Consider the following 24,027-nt stretch of genomic DNA (forward strand, 5'->3'; position numbering starts at 1 on the left):
GAAGAATCCACGACCCGACACCGGCACGGTGCCATAGAGTCCGCCAAAGGTGTCAGGTCAACGTCGACCGGCGCCGAAGGGGATGCCGAAACGACCTCTGCCACGACGCGTGCCATGGGAGAACGGGGTGGGGACGGAGTCTGGGCGGCCAAGGAACGGCGCCGAAAAGGCATTGACTCGACCTCCGATGAGGCAGCTGCCTGCGTGGAGGGACAAGGGGGGCCCAACAACACGCCCTGGCCCCTAGCCGGCCTCTACAACGCCGCCAGGGCCAGCAGCCGCCGGCACCTGAGCAGCGTCAGTTCGGACAAGGCCGCTGCCTGTCCAGAGGACCGAGGGGAACTCGAGGATGAGCCTCGAGCCTCTGCAACCTCCCGCGACACCACAGGGACCCCTGTGGGGGTTTGCAGCGTGGCAGAGGCGCTATGGTCCGAAGGAGGGAACCCCGACGGCACCACATCTCCAGAACCTGGAGCTGAACCTGTCGGCGCCGGAGCCGCCGGCAACGCTGCAAAAGACCCCGCACATGGCAAGGGATCCTCAGATGTCCCAGGAAGACAAGGAGAAGAAGGAGGAGCCAAAGAGGCCTGCAAGGCCGCCGCATAGGCCTCCATCTGGGCTCTGGTCACCCCTGCGCTGGGGAACGGCGGGTAGGGTGGTGATGCACGGGGCACACAACCCGCGGAGAACCCATGATCCAACAGGCTGGGGACTGGGCCTCGGGGACAAACTGCGACACTTACCAACAGGTGAGCGACGCCCTTGCAGCCTTGGAGAGGGACGATGTCGGAGACGGAAGCGGCGGTTCTTGAAGCCTTCCGCGGGGGACGGACGCGGCGACGACGCCGACCTGGACATGTGGGCCGAGAGGAGTTTCATTCGGCGCTCCCGCCAGGACTTCGGCTTCATCTGCTGACAAGCCTCGCAGTCCGTGGATTCGTGGTGCTCCCCCAAACACCACATACAGATGGCACGTGCAAGACGAGCACGTCTTGAAGCCCGAAGGCATTCGCAACCTGTTCCCAAGAAAACGCTAAGGCGTAAAAAGAAGGCCTGAAAACAGGCCAGGGACACGATCCGGATCCGCGTTGCACAGGGAAAAGAAGAAAACTGACGTCAGCGCGCCGGGGTTAGGCTTATGTGACCTCACTAACGTCACGCGCGCGGAGGATGTCAGGGCAGAGTCGCGAGGTACTGCCCCGGGTGCGCAGAAATTCTGGGCAAGAAAGATTTCCGGGTCCAGTCTCATGCCTGGGGATAATTCTACGTTAAGGAATCTGCAGCTAGTAGTCTCTATCAGATTGGCACCGTAGAAAGCTCAAGGCTGAGATCCTTGGCCGCCCAACGCAACACCACTGCGTACTCCTACTCCTCCTCCATAGCCACAGTAGGAAGAGACAACATGCCAAGGTCTGGTGAGGTATCCAGACCACTGGCTTCTCCCAGTTCCTCTCTCCAGTCCGGTTCATAACCTAACTGGTCAGTTAAAGGGTCTCCAGACCCCTCCCAGTCCAACTCACCCTCTTCTGGCTGCCAATCTGGTCTCAAGGAGCCACGGTAGAACAGGGGCACAAAAGAGTACCCGTCGGCGCCGGATCCGGCATCGGTCGACATGTCTACCTCAGGGTGGAGGTCGATGTCAGTTGGGGACACAGCCGATGCCGGCTGCGGACGTGTTGGCGGTGGAGTCAGTGCCGGGGGAGGTGTAACAAGGCCGGAGCCATGTGCGTCAAAGGCCCAGGGCCCCCAGCCGAGGCCGCGGGGCCTGAAAGCACGCCCGTGGAGTTGGGCTGCCCAAAGATGGCGTGTATTGCCTCGTAAAATTGATGAAGCTGGACAGGGGTCACTCCAAGTCCCGGAAAGCGGGGGAAACCTGGAGTTGACCCTTCAGGCTCTGCACGCAGGACCAGGTGGAGGTGCATCACCCGCATCCCTCGTCGCGTCAGCCAACGGACGGGGAGAAGTCGAAGAGCGACTACGCTTCTTCGACATCTTCTTGTGCTTCGACTTACCTGACCCCGAGTGCTCGACCTCCTATGCTACCAGGTCCTCTACCGGCGTGGAGCCGAACGGCCGGGCCACGAGAAGCTTTCAGGACCGCTGCCGCAAAGACTTCGGGCCATGGTCTGGCAGTCACAGCACGACTTGGGGTCGCGGTCGCACTCCAGGCAGAAGAGGCACACGCAATCACCGACATCAGTCGGTTTCAGGAACCGCAAGCTTTGATGCCGGGCATCCCTCGTACACCAGAATTTGATGGACTCAAAAACAATGTCGACAAAATTAGAGAAAAAAATCAGTCAAAAAGTGACTGGAGTTACCGCTCTCTCCAGATCTGTGCTTGCCGGTGGGGAAAAAGAAAGAACTGATGTCAGCGCACGAGAGCGGCATTCAAGTAGCTACTGCGACGTCATCCAGATGACCACGACGAACGCAGAGCCGACCAACACCACCTTTCGACGCACAGGGGTACTGCTGACAAATATTTTCCAGATACAGTCTGACGTCTGGGGGTAATTCTAAGGTAAGGAATCTATAACTAACTGTTTCTTTCAGATATGCTTTTCCCTGCAGACCTTCAGAGGCCATTAAAGGGTTTAATGAGCTCTATAAATTCATATTTAATTTCATTTATTTACATTATAAAGTTAATAAGCTTTTTGTGGCAACCCCAACTTAAGCTGCTAAATCAAGGGGAGTAGTGGGGGGAGGGTTGGTTCACAACACCACTACAAGATGATGTGGTTATAATAGGGCCAGAAGGGTCGGACTGGCCTATAGTGCAATCAGGCAGTGACTGAAGGGCTGGCCTGATAGGTCAGTGTGCGCGCTGTTTTTCTGGAGGTTTGTAGGCCTGCTTTATGGTCTGGTGCACTGGTTTTTCCTGCTGGTTTCCCTGATATTACTTCAAACATTTCCGGTAGCAGGCACAAATGCAAACGTTCTCCGTTTCCTTATAAAGCACCTATCCAACGTGTCTCTCTTCAAGTTCAAAACTGGCCTATTTGCAAAGGTGGTCTGATTCGCTAATCGAGGCCACTTTTATTTTGGTGCCCAGGTCTATTTTCTGTCGCAGTCAAATCCTGAAACCTACATTTGTCTGAGTACATATATAACCTCATTATGGAGCTAGTTTTAGGTCTCGCCTAGTGATGCAGCGCAAAAGCGCTGCCATCGCTTTGCGAGGCATGCAGTATACACTATAGCTGGGAGAAGCTCCGCCCACTTTCCATCTATAAGTTTCATTGGCTCCCATTATAAATTGAGCATTCTGATTGGTTTTTAGCTTCGTAGTCCCGCCTCCTGACGGCCATGTCGTCATTATTATTCTTCCGAGGCTATCAGCCCCTTTACTGTAGAAACCGTTTTCTTCCCCTGCCTCTAAACGTTCCCTCCCGCAGTCCGTAATTTTTTTCACCACAACCACCCCCCCACCCCTTCCCATTCGTGCCTTCTTTAAGGCCCGCACTTCTGTTTCCAAAGCAACAGGGCTCGCGTAAATACGAGTCCCGTTGCATTTTCAGTGCTTGTTTATTTTCTGATTGGTGGCCCAAATTGCACTCTTTGTTTCACATGCGCACGATGCCTTACATCGTACGCATGCGTGACAAATCAGTGCTGTTTTTTCCAATTGACTGTGGGAGGCAGAGACAGCGCAAGCAGCGGCCGGGACAATGCTGGGAGAAGATAATGAGCATTTTCCCGGCCGCTGCTTGTGCTGTCTCTGCCTCCCACAGTCAATTGGAAAAAACGGTACTGATTTGCCATTGGACAATGGCAGTGTGTAGTGTCATTTCAGCCCCATGCAGTTTAGCTTTTACATGGTGCTTATTGCGACGTCTCGGGCTCATGCTAAGTGCCTTAAAATCACAACCCTACCACTACCGCTGGAGCGTCTTGTGACGCTGCCTTATGCCAAAACTGCGGGGCGTCAACTCACAAATGTGAACAGATCCATAGGGGTGGCGGGAGGATGTTCCACCACGCAGTCTCAAGCGACAAGATCCGCTGTCTGAAGCAGACCGACACTGTCAATTCACATCACGGTTGCGGGACAAGGAGAGGCGTTTGCTAAGCACAGATAGGTCGAGCGCGTGCATCACCTGTTGCCTGTGTTCTGTTTTTTCTATGTAGGAAAAGGGCAGGGTTTTGTGTGGCTTGCTTTTTTTTTTTGTTCATCGAGCCAAGCGAGTGAGCGTAATATTGTAATGCACAGTTAAAATGTTTCAGCCCTGAAGGCCAGTTATTGAAACTACCATATTTCACTTGATTTGCAGCATAGAGAACGGATAGAAATTCTTTGACTTATTTTTGTTTCTATTATGCCTCGTGTCCGTTGTTTTGGTGAATCTGTTTTTGACTTCTAATTCTGAAACATGTTACGTAAATATTCTTTTGCAGCTTTAACTCACTGTATATTGATTTGCTTAGCACATGCCTGCCATCTAGTGGTTTTATCCAGTATAGTTTAACATTTATAGCGCAAAACACCCTCGGTATATTGACGGAGAGTTACACTTGTCAGGAACTTCACCATTAGCTCTCGTTACACTCATTTTCAAAGGATCACTGGCAACTCTCAGTGTTCATCAAGGCTGCCTACCATTCCCCTGTCTCTCCATGTACTGAAACGAACACTACTCCTACAGTGATCAACTTTTTGTCCCCTCGATTGGGAAACAAGGAAACCCTACCCACAAGGAGCCTGGGTATTGTGTGCTGTAAGGAAACAATAGCTCATGCGGATTAATACTTATCAATATAGTATGTAATCTAAAATAATAATCAAAAAAGAAGCGGGGATTGTGAAAGATGTCAGAAGAAAAGGCAAAGCCATACACGTTGGTTCTTTTTTGTGAAGAATGATCTTCATTTATATTACTAGAATATTTACACAAAAGGTGCACATAGATTTACAATACAATTTTGACATTAAACAAACAAATTACAAATTAGTGTCCCAATGAAGAAAAACCTTAAACAGACAATTAACATAACATACGACATACAAACAAGGTTTCCATTTCACTTTACAAAGGCAATCACAAACACTTAATAATTCAAATTAACAACACTTAATTAATATAGGTGTTGATTAGTGATTTGCCTATCGCGTCAACGGCGTTTCGACCCTGTTCCAACTTAAAGGGTCTCGTCAGGACTGTCTAATATAGGGACACCTGAAAGGAGAATAACGAATGTGTGTCAAAAAAAGAGCCAAAAAGTGTCAAGAAAGGAAAGAAAATAGTTGATGCGCCTCTCTACCTTAACGTCCAGGACTGGTGTAGCGTGTAAATATACAGTGACACCGTGTTCAAAAAGAAAGGATAAAATATACTCACAGGTACCCAGCCGGGTGCTGTGTGAGGACAAAGGAAAACCATTATTATCCATACCATGAGCCGATAATTAATTTATCAGGTAAGAACTCGAATTTCTACTCACCCCTGTGAGAGGAGACTCACACGGAGGCAGTGGCCCACTGTAAATCGAAGCGATCGTAATTGTACGTGATGTAAGGGTCCTTCAATATACCACACCAACTGAAGTTCCAAACTTTTGTATAGCTGTCACCTCGTATTAGCGAGTCCGATCAACTATAGCAAAAAATATAAGAGCGGAGGACGGTAGTATTAAAAGATCTGTAAGGGAAATAAGCCTCTTTGGTCTACAAATGGCATAAAACGGGAACCATTGAAGTGGAGAAACAGCTCCTACCTCTCTCTCTTCTTACGGGTTTCCGAATATCCCGCGGAGTGCTGCAGCAGGCAAACAAGGTCCTGTCTGTTAGGTACGATCACAGCGGTTGGTCCGGCAATAGAATACTTAAGCCTGATTCGTTAAAAAAGAGCCAATCAGGAGTGTCGAACGGTAGTGTGGCTATGACGCGAGCGTGGCGTTGCCTAGTGACCAGGACCTGCAGACACTCAGTATAGTTTGATTAAAAAGCTTGTAATTGAAATTAATCTAGGTGTTTGGAAGGAGTGAGAGCTGAACCCCGTTCTCAACCGCTACGTTAAAAAATGGTTTAACCCCTTCAGTGCCCGCCCCTTTCCCCGCCCAGTGCCGGCCGTTGCATTAGCGGGCGGGGTCTATGACGAGCTGGACTCGTCATGGGCACAGCGCCACCGCGGCCCATGACGAGTCCAGCTCGTCATGGGCACTGAAGGGGTTAAGAACCCATACAAAACGGGACTGGCGGATTGAATATCCTCATTGACAAGGTGATGGACAACTTATACCTGTACACAGTCATTAAACTTGTCGGAAGCGGTCCTGCATTCTACGGCAGTAATCAATCAGTAGGAACTTGATAAGGGTTGCGATATAAGAAAGCAATTATCGTAGCAATTATTATTAGGTTGCACGAGGATACAGTGGTTGCTAATATCAGGCTTAAATGTACGGACATTGGTTCTAGCATGTAGCAGTGGCAATGACTCTAGTTAATTGAACAATATACAGTGAATATTTCAATTCAAAGAGCAAACAATGGTGAAAATATTAACTGGTTTGAAACAATAAATAATAATGCACATACATGACAAACACTACAACAAGGCTTAAAATCGTTGTCTTATCCAAGACAATATACTACAATCAATAGTTAACTCTTCAGTGAAAGGCATTGTAATACTGTACATTCGCTCTTATTTAGTACATGTGAAGGTTAGATCCCTAACCATATACTGTATACATCACCCATTGTCACACAGGTACAAATCAGGCTAAAAATGGAAAAGCATGACAAAGACTCTTTGGATTTTCAGTTGGAACAGTATTAAGAAAAATGTGTTAAGAGACATGCTAGGTACGCAAGCAACACTGATTAGGAAAGGGTAGTAATAAACCCTCGCCATTCCTCAGCTGTATTCAGTCCCTGTAATATGGAGTTAGTACGTTCAATCCAACGACACTCTAGTCGTTGTAATATCTGCGATAGATCTCCACCTCTTTTCGGAGCAATCACTTTATCTATTACCTGCCAGCGAATGTCATTTGCAGTGTGCCCTTTCTCTTCGAAGTGATTGACCAATGGGGCATTGGGAACAGAATTCCTGATCCTGCTGCGATGTTGTCCTATGCGTGCTTTAACAATTTGTTGGGTTTGTCCAATATATGGTAGTCCACAGGGACACAGTATACAGTATACTACATTTTTAGTATTGCAGTTGGCAAAGAAATTTAGTAATTGATCGACTTTTCCATGAGTGAATTTTTTGGTGTTTACTGTGAATTCACAGGCGACACAGTTACCACATTTGTAGTGACCTTTGACATCTGGTAAGCCCCAGGTTGATTCCAATGATCTTAGATTTTGGCATGGACTCTCCATTGATGATCTTACAAGGTGATCTTTAATATTTTTGCCTCTTTTAAAGGCAAACATTGGTACGTCAATGCTAGAGTCTATATTTTGAATAATGTGCCAATTTTTCGTGACCAATTTTCGAATAGCATTCGTGTGGATACCAAACGTGGTGACACAGATTAATTTGTCAACCTTGGTTTTTTCTTTCGGAGTTAGTAATGTCTCTCTGGGGCAGAACCAGGCTCTTTTTAAAGAATTCTTTACTAATTTTTTCGGATAACCCCGAGTCAACAATTTGTCCTGCAGAATACCCGCCTCTCTCATATAGTCCTCTTTTTTGGTACAATTGCGACGTATTCGCAAAAATTGTCCATGAGGCAATCCATCTCTCAAGGCACGAGAGTGATGACTATTGTAAGCGAGTAGTGTATTACGCTCAGTTGGTTTCCTGTGCAATGAAGTATAGAGTTTGCCCTCGTCATGTGAGATGCTAAGGTCTAGAAAGGCAATGCAAGAGTCATGTATGGTGGATGTGAACTTAAGGTGTGGTTGAACTGAATTTAAATAAGAGACAAAATTATTAAACTCAGGAACTGTGTCAGACCAAATCAAAAAAATGTCATCAATATATCTTTTCCAACAATTGATTTTTGAGTGGTATATGTTTGCATTATTGAGGACAAATTTATGCTCTAGATTATCCATAAAGATATTCGCCAAATTTGGCGCAAAAATTGCGCCCATACTGGTCCCGGAGCATTGTTGGTAGTACTTGCCTTCCGAAACAAAGTAATTGTGTGTTAATGCAATTTGTAAAAGTGTGACAATAAAGGAAGTGGGTACCTGATGGGGTTTTGGTCTGGTTTCAAGTAAATCCTGGATCACCTGTATACATTCCTGCTGAGGTATGTTTGTGTATAATGAGGTGATGTCCAGTGTCGCTAGTCGGTCTTTATTGATGTCATACGGTCGATCTTCCAATAGATTAATCATATGCATTGAATCTCTTACATAGGTCTCCTGAAGAGGAACATAGTCTTTTATAAAAAAGTCTATAAATTGACCAATGGGTTCAAGAACTGAACCACATCCTGATAGTATAGGACGTCCTGGGGGATGGGTAGTGCTCTTGTGTATTTTCGGGAGGGTGTACAGAACCGGAGTTCTAGGACAATCGATATTTAAGAATTCAAACTCTTTCTTACTCAGAAATCCTTCTTCCAAGCCTTCCGTCGTTATTTTGAGTATCTCTTTCTTAATATCCACTAAGGGATTCATATCCAGTTTTTTATAGTGTTTTTCTTCTCCTATTTGTTTTCTGATCTCGATGTCATAGTCGTCCCTGTTCTGTACAACAATCCCGCCGCCTTTATCAGCAGGTTTCAGAACGATTGTCTTGTCATTTTTTAAAGCCAATAATGCTTTACGCTCCTCTAGACTGATGTTATATGGAATGAATTTAGTACTTTCTTTCAGTTTATCGATTCCTGTTAGAATTACTTTTTCAAAGGTCAATAACTCAGGTGGCATCATCCCATTACTGGGATAAAAAGTTGATGGTGGTTTGAGGTTCGTGTTGGAATACTTCAAGGGGATATCCTTATCTGCAAAAAATAATTTTAAACGAATCTTTCTGAAAAACTGATAAAGCTCTGTTTTTAAATTGAAAAAATTAGTGCGTTCTGTAATTACAAAGGATAGTCCCTTACTTAGTAATGAGATTTCTGAGGAGGATAGGAGGTGGTTGGACAGGTTAAAGATGGGAATGCTCTCTGTCTCAGTACCTACTAATAGGGTTGTGGTCCCCATTGGTAATGTTTGTTGCGGGTCTGACGTTCTCCTGCATATTGATGCCATGTTCTCCCTCTCCCCCTCCTTTTGTTGCCCCGATCTAAAAAAGACTGACCAGGGTGACTATCAATACGGCTGGGACCAGGTTGTGCGTCGGAATCACTGGATCCTCCCGATGATTCCGAGAAGTTGATAGGTTGATTTCTTCTAAACCTACCCCAAGTGTTCTGTCTATTGAGGGTGCCTGTCGTATTATAGTAGTCTTCTTTTAAATAAGGATAGATCCTCTCTTTTGAGAAGCTTTTTATGTCCTTGGACACTTTATCAGCTTTTTTCTTTATTTCAAATGTATTGAATTCGTCTATTGATTTATTGATCTTATCAAGAATATTCTTAGTTTCTTCCAGATTATCACCCAATAACTCTCTCTCCAATTCTTCAATTTCTTTTAATTCAGTCTTAGCGTGGTCAAGTGCCGTTTCCACCCCCAGCACCATCCAGTGGCGAGAGCAAGTTGTGGAAATACCACTGAAACCCCCTTTAAATTTGGGATCGTCACGAAAGATGCCCGGAATGTTTCTAACTACTAAACCTTGGGGGATTATCCCTGCCTTCAAGTATTCAGTCAGCATACGTGCGTGTAATTCTGTTCTTACATGCTTTTTCTTAGTTTTCTCTATTTTTTCACATAAAACTTGGCGTGGACTCAAGGTAGAAGAGACTTGGCTGGAAAATAAGGAAGGCCCACTTGTTAATTTAGCAATATATTCTTCCGTGTAGAGGGGTGCTTCTCCCTCTGACATTTTACCCCAACACAAAAATATAAACCCTATGTATCATAGGGTGAAGGAAGAAATCCTGCGTAAGGATAGTATCCTTGCGGTGCCGCCACCGCTCTAACTACTCGATTGGGAAACAAGGAAACCCTACCCACAAGGAGCCTGGGTATTGTGTGCTGTAAGGAAACAATAGCTCATGCGGATTAATACTTATCAATATAGTATGTAATCTAAAATAATAATCAAAAAGAAGCGGGGATTGTGAAAGATGTCAGAAGAAAAGGCAAAGCCATACACGTTGGTTCTTTTTTGTGAAGAATGATCTTCATTTATATTACTAGAATATTTACACAAAAGGTGCACATAGATTTACAATACAATTTTGACATTAAACAAACAAATTACAAATTAGTGTCCCAATGAAGAAAAACCTTAAACAGACAATTAACATAACATACGACATACAAACAAGGTTTCCATTTCACTTTACAAAGGCAATCACAAACACTTAATAATTCAAATTAACAACACTTAATTAATATAGGTGTTGATTAGTGATTTGCCTATCGCGTCAACGGCGTTTCGACCCTGTTCCAACTTAAAGGGTCTCGTCAGGACTGTCTAATATAGGGACACCTGAAAGGAGAATAACGAATGTGTGTCAAAAAAAGAGCCAAAAAGTGTCAAGAAAGGAAAGAAAATAGTTGATGCGCCTCTCTACCTTAACGTCCAGGACTGGTGTAGCGTGTAAATATACAGTGACACCGTGTTCAAAAAGAAAGGATAAAATATACTCACAGGTACCCAGCCGGGTGCTGTGTGAGGACAAAGGAAAACCATTATTATCCATACCATGATCCGATAATTAATTTATCAGGTAAGAACTCGAATTTCTACTCACCCCTGTGAGAGGAGACTCACACGGAGGCAGTGGCCCACTGTAAATCGAAGCGATCGTAATTGTACGTGATGTAAGGGTCCTTCAATATACCACACCAACTGAAGTTCCAAACTTTTGTATAGCTGTCACCTCGTATTAGCGAGTCCGATCAACTATAGCAAAAAATATAAGAGCGGAGGACGGTAGTATTAAAAGATCTGTAAAAATTGCACTCTTTGTTTCACATGCGCGCGATGCCTTACATCGTACGCATGCGTGACAAATCACTGCTGTTTTTTCCAATTGACTGTGGGAGGCAGAGACAGCACAAGCAGCGGCCGGGACAATGCTGGGAGAAGATAATGAGCATTTTCCCGGCCGCTGCTTGTGCTGTCTCTGCCTCCCACAGTCAATTGGAAAAAACGGTACTGATTTGCCATTGGACAATGGCAGTGTGTAGTGTCATTTCAGCCCCATGCAGTTTAGCTTTTACATGGTGCTTATTGCGACGTCTCGGGCTCATGCTAAGTGCCTTAAAATCACAACCCTACCACTACCGCTGGAGCGTCTTGTGACGCTGCCTTATGCCAAAACTGCGGGGCGTCAACTCACAAATGTGAACAGATCCATAGGGGTGGCGGGAGGATGTTCCACCACGCAGTCTCAAGCGACAAGATCCGCTGTCTGAAGCAGACCGACACTGTCAATTCACATCACGGTTGCGGGACAAGGAGAGGCGTTTGCTAAGCACAGATAGGTCGAGCGCGTGCATCACCTGTTGCCTGTGTTCTGTTTTTTCTATGTAGGAAAAGGGCAGGGTTTTGTGTGGCTTGCTTTTTTTTTTTGTTCATCGAGCCAAGCGAGTGAGCGTAATATTGTAATGCACAGTTAAAATGTTTCAGCCCTGAAGGCCAGTTATTGAAACTACCATATTTCACTTGATTTGCAGCATAGAGAACGGATAGAAATTCTTTGACTTATTTTTGTTTCTATTATGCCTCGTGTCCGTTGTTTTGGTGAATCTGTTTTTGACTTCTAATTCTGAAACATGTTACGTAAATATTCTTTTGCAGCTTTAACTCACTGTATATTGATTTGCTTAGCACATGCCTGCCATCTAGTGGTTTTATCCAGTATAGTTTAACATTTATAGCGCAAAACACCCTCGGTATATTGACGGAGAGTTACACTTGTCAGGAACTTCACCATTAGCTCTCGTTACACTCATTTTCAAAGGATCACTGGCAACTCTCAGTGTTCATCAAGGCTGCCTACCATTCCCCTGTCTCTCCATGTACTGAAACGAACACTACTCCTACAGTGATCAACTTTTTGTCCCGGCAGGTAAGTTCTGCAACACCTATCTTTGTCAATCCCAATCCGTCTACAAGAACCTCGAACAGCTGTCCTTCCGAACCCTAGTAGAACAAATCCAATCAGTTCGCACTGTCGGAATTCAGAGCTGAGCCTACTATGTGCTCAGGAAGTTAGTTCTGACTGGTGCATGTGGGTAAAGGCACTTGCTCTACAAATTCTGGTTTGCTATGCCCAGGGCATTTTGTGGAGTGCTGCACAGGCAATTCCACGCAGAGAGAGAGGGAAAAGCTAAGGACTATGACTTTCAGACAAGAGACTGTCCCTCATGCCGCACCTTATCACCCACGGACCTGCCATGTGTGTCAATGCTGCCAATGATTAGTTGTTGCCTATTACATGTAATGCTCTTGTTTCACTCTCGAAGCTTATAAAGTTGTGTTTTTTTAAAGGTATAAAAGTTTGTTAGACTGTGACATGGCTTGCTGTTTGTAAGTCACACATGCTTAGAAGGGTAGTACAAACACTACAGGAACATGGATAGGTGTAACGTCGTCGATTGGAATGTCTGTGACCTGGGAACATACGTAAAGATACACAGGGTGCTGTCAGTCCTGGGTGAGGCTCTACTACTCATGTTACAAACCTGTGCGCACAGACGGAACGCATTTAAGGGTAGCACGCCGTAAAAGTCAGAAATATTGAACTTACACAAAACATTACTAATCATGGAATGCGGTGTGCATTCCACCACCTTTCTCGAATTAAGTCATTCCTGGGCAGACATGACCTACACATAACCTGCCTTCAACAGACACACCTGGTTAACTTTGCAACATTATTGTCTAGAAAATGAAATACAATCGGAATTGTTCGACTTCAATACACGATGGGTGATGTTTGCATGCATGACATGTTGACGGTAATGCGACGTGCGACACGAGGGCCGAGTGAGTGATGAATGCTGAACTCTGATTTTTCTCCTGAGCACTTTGACTGTTGCTTGCCCCTACCCCCCCCCCCCCCCCCCCCCCCCGGTGGTCCATGGCTTGGCCCTTTGACATCCTGGCTCCCGTGGCACCAAGGCCTTCTGGCATCGAGGCGCTTTGATCTGTGATCTGGGGGAGGGGAGTTGGTGAGCTGTCACACGCTGCTGAGCAGGGCGCAGGGTGCACCGACTATCAAAGGGGCGTGGACAATGTAATTAAGGGCATGGCTTAAAACACATAAGCTACAAATATGTGCTTAGCATAGTGTGCCACCTGACTTGTATTTTGCTGTTTCTGTCATTGCATCCAGACATATGATACAACAAGTAACATCATACCTACAACAAGTCAGGACTATTGGCTTTGTCAATGGTTGTTAGCTGCACAAGATAATCAAGCAGCAACTATGGCTAGTAAAGCCCCGGTGACACCACAACAATGTTGCTGCTTCTGAGTTTCAAAAAGTGAAGTGGCAATTTGAAGTATGCGCTATTCAATAGGGCGCCGTCACTCGCATCAGCGCTCGGAGTTTTGTGTTTTAAAAAGCAGACACATGGGAGATGTAAGAAGCAAGGATTTCCCTTCCCCCACAACACTCACCTGGCATGACATCATGCCGTAACTCCTCCACTTATGAGAAGTGAGCAGTAGGCTAATGTGCTGCATAGCTAAATACATATAAGGTCCCAAAGGCGAGACCGTTTGCATTGCAAATGCTTGTTACTGTTTATATTACTTCACTGTACACTGTATTTAAAGCGATAGTCCAATTTTACCCAACATTTCAAAGAGGATATAGTTTAATTTGTGAATGAAAATTTTACAGCTTACCTCTATATCATCCTTATATTTAAGAAGCGGGGCCTCCATTATGTTTTGTAAACTGAAAGATTCTGATTCGACATCCAATTTATGCCCTGTTAATTCAGATATACGATTCCAGTGACGCGTTTTCATAGACTTGTTTGTCATCATTTCTAACAGGGGGCATGACTCGCTGAAGTCATCGATCCGTTTCTTCAGATCTAAAAATGCTTGCCATTCTTTAAGCCCTTTAGGAAGCTTTTTGCACCTTTTAAAGCAAGAGGAAACACATTAAAAGCCTGTTCGAGAGTGAATAGCTAATAAGGATACAAATACATTCCTGAAAACAATGGGGCATATTAGCAAGAGAGGCGATACAACTATCGCCGTTTTAGCGGCAGGAAACTGCCGCTTAACACGGCGATAATGGGCTTGCTAATATGCGTTATAGAATTCCAATAGAAGCCCAGGTTAGATGTCCTGCACATCTAACCTGGGCTTCTATTGGAATTCTCTGCGGCATATTATCTAGCCCATTATCGCCGTTTTAAGCGGCAGTTTCCTGCCGCTAAAACGGCGATAATTTTATCGCCGGTCTTGCTAATATGCCCCACTGTTCTTGTCATTGGGGTTCAAACTGTCAGTGCCAACAATATTTATGAGTGCGAAAGAGAAAACATAGTAAATCTGTTATCAAAGCTATTTAAAATATTTACAGAAAAGCCCGACGTTTGGCTCATGTTCACATATTCACATGTATATTTCAGCATATTGTTATTAGATCATATAATGTGAGGTTTATTACGTCATGTTAGAACTTCTTGTATAGTGCACATTCGCTTCGCTGTCAGGGTTTTCTTGGTGAAGTATTATGCTGAATGGTATTTATTTACTTTTACTTATTTACTCTCATCATGAGGGTATTATACAGCAAAATATCTACACAGCATTTAAACTCAGCATTTGTCTTCACTAGATCCAATACTGTTATCCTGTTTTTTATTTACTTGTGTTAATTTTTCAAAGCACTCCCTAAGTCCATTCCTGGTTCTGGGACACTGAAACTGCCTATACACTAAGGGGCAGATTTATGACGACTGGCGCATCCCTGCAAATCAGCAGGGATGCGCCAGGTAAGATGCGTCACGCAAGTTTACCCTTGCGCCGCATTCACTATGCGGTGTATCGTGGCGCGAGGATAAACAGATGCGTGACGCATCTCCCGTCGGAAGGGTGGCGCATTGCTGGAGTCGTGTCACAAGCGCGACGCAACTCCAGCAATGCTCGTGGCCTGCCCATACATAAAGTGTTGCGTCAAGCCTTACGCCTGCTTCAAGCAGGCGAAAGGTTTTGACGCAGCGGCGTCTGAAAAGTGACTGAGTGGAATCTTGTAGATTTCACTCAGGTACTTTTCCAAGGCTTTACTGTGCCGAACGCCCCCCACCCTGCGCCGGAACGCCCACATGAAACCTGACGCAGGTTTCATGTGGCGCAGGGCTTTACAACGTGACGCATCTCCCTAGATGCGTCACGTTGTATATAGGACGCAACGTGGTGCATGGTTTACGCCGCCGCTGCGTCACAGAAGTGACACAACGGCGGCGCAAAAGTGGCGCATGGAGCTTGTAAATCTGCCCCTAATTTTGTAACTCTGAGTTATATATTGTGTAGTTACGAACTCACCCTGCACTCCTTAGTTCCCGAACTGAATAAGCATGCTCTAAACAGAGACTGGTATCTCGTGATCTTTTGCTTTTTGGTTTATCCTAAAATATCCGTCCTCTAAGTCAGAGGCATAGATCTCAATGACATATAAGCCCAGAGGCACTATTGGTCCATTGAACCCTGATCATGTCTATATTTAACTACTCATACAGCACGTAGGCGGCCCATTTCTTGCTTACAAAAGAGCCATTGGCATCTGTGCTTTGCCAAATTTCCAATTGTATTTTTTAGTATCATGTTTTTATTGATTTTAATCCAAATGCAAAGTACTGAAATATATAAATAAATAAATTCAATTAAATAAATGATACACTAAACTGGACGGTTCTAGCAATGGAAATTTAATGTGCGACCTTCCTCAACACTGCTGAAACTTTCAAGTAATATGGCAACTACCTAATGATGTCATCTAATGAAACATGAGATGTTCCTCAAGTTTTTGATTGTTAAAAACGAAAAATCATATATATGGCAACCACTGATTAATCATCTCACAGGTATTGACCACAGTGATAGCATAACGATAGCACAGCATAAAGAAAGGAAATAATTGGTAAGCATGAATTAAATTGGTTTAATCAGATGAGACTACAGAAGCAGAATTCCGATGTGTAGGAACCATCAATAATTCCAGTGAGGTGATGATTCAGTCCCCCAGTTAAGATATATATTGTGACTCGGAATCCCCGAATTAACTCAGTCCGTGTAAAACAAACAGATCAATGTTGTGATATAAATAGTCCTGAAGTAGGTGGCCTTATTGAATTTAATCCACCGAAACGCCTCGTCGACAACCATATGGTTACAGTATTTGTATTTGTATAGATGGACATGCATATGGTATGAGATATTTGTGATTATTTTAACTGTGATATTGATTAAATATTGTGTTTTTATTGTATGAACATAGACTGTTCCCGTTGGGCGCAGGGTCAAGACTGATTTGCAATTGGCTGTGTCCAAACTGGAATGGCATGGTGAGCAAATAAACGATGGATTTAAGCCCAGATCTCTGTACTGGGGTGAATGTATGACATTGTTCTGCATTCTGTACATCAATTGTTCTTTTTGCATTTGTCACCCTGAGTGGGACAGGTATGCCCAGACGTGGGTCCCATGCTTTCCATGCCACTGGAGTCAAGCTATCCTGGCTGTAGAGGGAAAAAAAAAGCCGAAACCGGTTATAGGATACTTGTTTCCGGTCCATGGAGGACCTGGCTTGGCAATTCGGTCTGGACTGTTCCCATGAGGCACACAGTCAAGACTAATTTGCATATGGCTGGGTCTAAACTGGGGTGGCATGTTGAGCAAAAGAACGATGGATTTAACCCAGATCTCTTGACTGGGGGTGAATGTATGATTTATTCAGCATTCCGTCCATCATTTGTTTGCGCAGCATTTTTCACCCTAAGTGGGATGAGTATGCCCAGACGTGGGTCCCTTGCTCACTGTGCCACTGGATTCAAGCTAGCCTGGCTGATGAAGGGTAATACCCAGAAACCAGTCTCAGGATGCTTGTTTCCGGTCCAGGGAGGATCTGGCTTGGCAGTTCGGTCTGGACTGTTCCCATGAGGCACAGGGTCAAGACTGATTTGCATACGGCTGGGTCTAAACTGGGGTGGCATGGTGAGCAAAAGAACAATGTGTTTAACTCAGATCTCTTGACTGGGGGTGAATGTATGATTTATTCAGCATTCTGTACATCATTTGTTTGCGTAGCATTTTTCAAACTAAGTGGGATGGGTATGCCCAGACGTGGGTCCCTTGCTCACTGTGCCACTGGATTCAAGCTAGTCTGGCTGATGAAGGGTAATACCCAGAAACCAGTCCCAGAATGCTTGTTTCAGGTCCAGGAAGGACCTGGCTTGGCAGTTCAATTTGGACTGTTCCCATGAAGCACAGGGTCGAGACTGATTTGCATATGGCTAGGTCTAAACTGGGGTGGCATGTTGAGCAAAGGAACAATGGATTTAACCCAGATCTCTTGACTGGGGTGAAGGTATGATTTATTCAGCATTCCGTCCATCATTTGTTTGCGTAGCACTCCATAACACTGACAGCAACATTATCCACAGAAGCATGCAACACATCCAGCCTATAATACTCAATAAAAATGTGATAGGACTGCAAGGTAGCAGTCCTACAAATGAATGGGATAGAAACCCCTGCAGCCACAGCCCAGGAATCGGACCCAGATCTAGAGGAACGGCCCTGAACCTGAGCTGGAGAAACCAGCCCCAAAGACTTGACAAATTTCCAGGTGCGACCACCTACCTTATCCACCCTGCCAAAGAACATACACAGAGCAGAGGAAAGGCGAAGATCCTGACTGCGTTGCAGATAAACCTGAAGAGTCCTTCAAACATCCAAAAAGTAAGGAACCTAACCATCAAACTTACTAGGAAAATGAGGAAGAACAACCTCTTACTGCAAATGGAACTTAAAAGAAACCTTAGGGACAAAAGCAGTATCTCACCACAGACTCACCTTATCCAGCAGAAACTGTGAAAAGGGATAGGAAATCAGCAATGCCCCCAATTCCCCCAACCAGCGGGCTGAAGAACAAGTTACTTACCTTTGGTATTGCTTTTTCTGGTGGACACAGTATCTGCCTGTGGATTCCTCACCTTTTGAATTCTCCCCTGCGCCAGCATTCCACGGAAACTTTTTTCTAGCTCTCTCACGTCGACAAGGATGTCATAATGGCACGGCTCCACTCGCGACTCCATATGACGTCACCGGAGCCACAAGTAGACCTCGTCGGCGTGCTGACGTCAGTTCCACCCATTTTTTCCATGCCTCCGAGGCGAACGGGTGGACCGACAACATAATTGGAGTATAAACAGTATACAATATAAACACAAATACACACAGTATAAAAAAAATAGGAAAAGCTAAAGAAACAAAGCATTTCCTATAAACCAATAGCAAGGCAATCAAAAGACATAGGGAAACAACCATGTCAAATAACCAATAAGCTCTTTGGTATACAAAGGTGGACAATGGGGAGGCGGGTGGGTCAGTGAGGAATCCACAGGCAGATACTTTATCCACCAGAAAAAGCGTTACCGAAGGTAAGTAACTTGTTCTTCTGATGGATATATCTGCCTGTGGATTCCTCACCTTTTGAATTAAATCCCACAGCAGTCCCACTCCCGGAGGAGGGTGTCCATCAACCTATACCAAAAAATCCTGAAGCATTGAACATGCAAAATGACCGTCCCTCCTAACCTCTGAATCCAAGCAGTAATGCTTCGCAAAGGTGTGGAGGGAGGCCCAAGTTGCTGCCTTACAAATGTCAACAACAGTAACACCTCTAGCCAAAGCAGGAGAAAACTTACTCTGGTGGAATGAGCTCTAATACCTTCGGGCGGCTCCTTCTTGGCCAAGGGGTAGCAGATCTTGATGCACAAGATGATCCACCTGAAGAGAGTCCGCTTGTGAACAGCCTTGCCTTTCATACGGCCAACATAGCCCACGAAGAGCTGATCGTCCAGTCTCAGATCCTTGGTTCTGTCCAGATAGAAACTGACAGCTCTCTTAGGATCCAGGTGATGAAGTCTCTCCTCCTCCTTGGAAGGGTGAGGGGGAGGATAGAAGGTAGGTAAGGTAATGGATTGCCCAAGATGGAAAGGAGTAATCAACTTAGGTAGGAAAGCAGCCCTGGTCCTGAGAACCCTCTTTTCTGCATGAATGGTTAAAATTGAGGTTTGGAACTAAGAGCCTGAAGCTCACTTACCCTCCTGGCTGAGGTAATAGCGATCAGAAAGACCATTTTGAAAGACAGAAGCCTCAACGGACAACTTTGAAGAGGCTCAAAAGGAGAACCCATAAGGAAAGTGAGTACAAGCTTTAAATCCCACTGAGGCATAATGAAGGGAATGGGAGGAAACCTATTGGTGAGGCCCTTAATGAACCTCATAACAAGTGGAGATTCAAACAAAGATGGCTGGTCCGGCAAACAAAGGAAAGCCAACAAGGCCGACAAATAACCTTTTACCGTGGTCACAGCACAAGCCTGCTGAGCCAAGAAAAGAGAGAAACTCAGCACATCAGACAAACGGAACTTCAAAGGATCAATAGACCTCTCTCCACACCATTTCACAAATTTGGACCATCTGGAGGAATAAATAGATTTGGTGTAGTGTCTCCTGGAAGATAAAATAAAGTCCACCACATCCGGTGGGAGAGAGAATGAACTCAGGATGCCCCGTTCAATCTCCAGGCATGAAGGTTTAGGGTCAGGAGGTGGGGCTGTAGAACCTGCCCCTGCAAGAGGAGGTCTGCCCTCAGAGGGAGACGGAGCAGAGAGTGCGATGAGAGGTTAAATAGATCTGTGTACCACACCCTTCTTGGCCAATCCGGGGCGATCAGTATGACTTGGGCCAGGTCTTGGTGAATCTTCATCAGAACTCAAGGAACCAAGGGTATGGGGGAAACGCGTAAAGGAACTGCGAACTCCATTCCAACTGAAACGCGTCCCCCAACGCTCCTTGCTTCGGAAACTGGAGACTGCAGAACAAAGGGCCATGAGCATTCTCGCGAGAGGCAAAGAGTTCCAACTGAGGAAATACCCAAATCCTGAAGATGAGATGGACCACCTCTGGATGAAGCCGCCACTCACGATCGGCCGAAAAGCGCCGACTGAGACTGTCCGCACGAACATTTAACACTCCTGCCAGATGATTTGCCATAAAACAAATCTGATGGTCCTGAGCCCAGGAGCATAGTCGCAGAGCCTCTCTGCAGAGAAGATAAGACACTACTCCTCCCTGTTTGTTTATATACCACATTACGGTAGTGTTGTCCGTGAGAACCTGAACTGACCGGCCACAAAGGGAGGGAAGAAAGGTCTTGAGAGCTAAACGTATCACCCGCAATTCCAGCAGGTTGATGTGAAACAACCTTTCCTCCGGCCATTGATCTCCAGATCCCCCAAATGAGCACCCCACCTTAGAGTGGAGGCGTCCGTGATTACTTTGGCCACCAGTGAAGGAAGATGAAAGGGCTTTCCTTGCGACAGATTGCCTTCCACACTCCATCAAGACAGATCTGCTGCCGTGTCTCGGGAGATACTAACCGACTCATTGAGATCTCCGTTGTGCTGATACCACTGCCTTCAGAGGCACCTCTGGAGAGTCCTCATGTGCCAGAGTGCATGGTTGACCAACAGAATGCAGGAAGCGAACAGACCGAGCAGGCGAAGGACCTTTAGGACTGGAACAACCGCTCCATCGTGAAACAAAGGATTCATCTCTTGAATGCCGAGAATCCTCTGCAGAGGCGGGAAAGCTCGACACACAACTGTGTCCAGTACAGCCCCTATAAACAGGTTGCGCTGTAAAGGCACCAGGGGAGATTTGGGCACATTTATTGAGAAGCCCAAGCCAAACAACAGCAGTGCTGTCACGTGCAAATGATGAAGCACCATCTCCAACGACTTTGCTTTGAGCAGCCAGTTGTCCAGATAGGGGAAAACAGGAATCCCCGACTTCCTGAGATGAGCTGCCACCACCACCATCACCTTTGTGAAGATTCGAGGTGCAGAAGTAAGGCCGAGCAGGACTGCAAACTGGTCGTGCTGAGACCCCACCGTAAAACGGAGATACTTCTTGTGCGACTTCAGGATGGGAATGTGAAAATAAGCATCCTTCACGTCGATCAACACCATCCAGTCTTCTTGTTGCAGTGCTTGAAGAACGTGAGGTAGGGTCAACATCTTGAATTTCTCCTTTTTGAGGTAAAAATTCAAGACCCTGAGGTCCAGCATTGGCCTTAATCTGCCGTCCTGATTGGGAATCAGGAAATACCGGAAGTAGCATCCCTGACCTCTTTCCAGCTCCAGAACCACCTCTATCGCACCTTTCTGCAATAAGGCAAGAACTTCCTGCTGCAGAAGCAACAAATGATCCTCTGAACACCACCCCTGGTGAGGAGGGTAAGGAGGAGGAAACTCCCGGAAGGGAAGGGCGTACCCATTTCCCACAACATTCAAAACCCAAAGGTCTAAACTGATGGATTTCCAATCTTGAAGAAAATTGGACACCCGACCCCCTACAGGACCAGCATGCTCCAAGATGGGGGATCTAGAGCTGCTTTCCTGTGGTACCAGTGGTAGGGGCAGGAGAGGAAAAAGAGGAGGAGGAAAGTTGACGGGATGCACCTCACAGACGACCTCCGCCCTTTTCTCTGTAAGATCTGTATAGAGGATTCTGTTGCTGTTGCTGTCGAGGCTGCTGCTGGCCACAAAAGGAAGCCGCCTTACCAAAACCACGGTATCTTTTATATCCCAAACCCCTGGTTGAAACTAAAGACCCAAAGATTTTGCAGTGGCTCTACTGCCTTTAACATTCTGCAGCGCAGAATCAGCTTTCTCTCTAAACAGTTTGGACCCATAGAACGGCAGATTGAGGAGAGTAGCCTGCGCATCTGGCAAAAATCCTGAAGACCTGAGCCAAGCATGCCTTCTGGTGGCAATAGAGGAGCCTATCACCCTGGCCACCGAATCAGCAGTATCCAGACCAGACTGGATGACCTGACGAGTGGCAGCCTGCGTATCTGCTAGCACCTCCAAAATAGAGCCATGATCCCCATCCAGCAATTTGGGAGTAAACTGCTTGGCCAAATCCATTTGGGCATAAATATATCTCCCCAACAAGCATGTAGCATTGGTGGATTTCAACGCCATACTGGAAGAAGACCTTCTAGGCAGACTGTTCCAATTTTTTAGAGTCTCGGTCTGCAGGAGCCTGAGGAAATGATCCCGGTTGACTGTTTAGAACAGGAAGCCTGCACAACTAAACTTTCTGGAGAAGAATGTGCAGAAAGAAAAGCAGGATCACTGGAGCAGGCCTGTACCTCCTTGCCACCGAACTTCAAGCGGCAGCGGCAGAATGGGGCTTCCGCCACACCTCAAGAATAGGCTCAGTCAAAGCCTAATTAAAAGGCAAAAGAGGCTCAATCACAGAAGATGGGGAATGCAAAACTTCTGTCAGAATATTAGGCCTGAACTCAGCCGTGGGCAACTGAAGGTCTAAAAGTGCAGCAGCCTTTCTAATCACAGCGTGATAAGGCCACACCCCACATCATGAGAAGAGGAGGCCTTTGGAGAAGAAAGCTCCCACTCTGGGGAGGTGTCCAGACCACTAGTCTCTTGAAGGCCCTCAAACTCATCCACAGTCTCATCAATTTCATCTTCTTCAGCTTCCTCCCGCTGAAACTCTTCTCTTCACAGCCTCTGAGCCTCTCTTCTAGTCCGCAACTTCAGGACCGGAGTAGACGGCGCCAAGTGCGGGGCCGGCGTCAATGGAAGAGCTTCCGACGAAGGCATCGGCACTGATCGAAGTCGAGAGGCAGAAGGTCCACCAGATGGCTCCGGAGACTGAGAAAAGGGCGTAGAGAACCTCGGAGCTGTAAACTGCCAAGACAGCGCCGTCTGCATAAAAGGCACGAAGGGTGCCTGGCCATATTCTTGTGGAACACCCAAATTGAAAGCAAGCAGATCCCCTTCCTCGACTTCGAAGTATGCGAAGTCGACGACTTCAATTTAGACTTCGAGCTCTTCCGACCCTTCTTCTCATTTCTCGCCTTTGCCAAAAAGAGCTTTGCCTCATGCTCCTTCAAAGCCTTCGGATTTGTCTTCTTCCGACAACTGGAGCAGCCTCCGACGTTGAGGTCCGAAGACAGACACCACGAACAGTCTTCATGAGGGTCAGTGACAGACATATTGTAGGAGAGTAGGGTCTGCTTTCTATGTTCACCCCCACTTTTTGCTTTTGCTTTACTGGTTTTCGACTTAGATGTGGCTGTGGGCCTGCTAATCAGACCCACAGCCCTGCTGTTCTCTCTCTAAATTAATACTATGTACTTTAGGTGCATAACCCATTTGGATAGGATCACCTTATTGGCCCCTGTACAGTGTACCCTAGGTACCCAGGGCATAGGTGTACCCTAGGCCTACCAGGGGCTGCAGCATGTATTATGCCACCCCTGGCCTGGCCTTCCATTTTGACACAACTGGCTGATCACTCAGCTGGGGCAAGGTCGGGTAATCACCCCTTGCTTAGGTGTAGTATTCCTATACCTAACTTACATATAGACACATGTGTACCTATCAGTCACTCCTATGGCAGGCCTTAACAATCCTGGAGGCAGAGTGCTTGGTAACATGTGAGATGGTGCTCTAGCATGAGCTGAGCCTGTCTGCAGCTTTCGGAACCATGTCCTTATAGCTGTTCTATGATATAGCCTACCATATACTCTTAAAGTGCCTTATAATCTTAGACGGTTATGGTAACTATGGTTTGGCTTTATCGAAACATGCCGTGTAAGGTGTCTAACACTGTGGAATAATACCCCCATACCATTTCTGGACATGAGGATATTATTCCCCCCTTCTAGAGGGAAAGACATGTTAAAATCATACTTCACTGT

The 24,027-nt window shown here is 46.0% G+C and overlaps 1 protein-coding gene across 1 annotated transcript in view; it reads right to left on the reverse strand.

Annotated features, from left to right (window-relative positions):
* Positions 1-24,027, reverse strand: part of DNAH8 (dynein axonemal heavy chain 8) — a 13,985,216-nt gene that overhangs the window by 8,576,694 nt on the left and 5,384,495 nt on the right. The window contains exon 35 of the mRNA XM_085610239.1: positions 13,897-14,137. Within this exon, the coding sequence (XP_085466365.1) occupies positions 13,897-14,137 (241 nt within the window). The remainder of the gene's footprint in view (positions 1-13,896; positions 14,138-24,027) is intronic.

The sequence above is a fragment of the Triturus cristatus genome, chromosome 6, assembly GCF_964204655.1.
Source record: "Triturus cristatus chromosome 6, aTriCri1.1, whole genome shotgun sequence".
NCBI classification, from domain to species: Eukaryota; Metazoa; Chordata; class Amphibia; order Caudata; family Salamandridae; genus Triturus; species Triturus cristatus.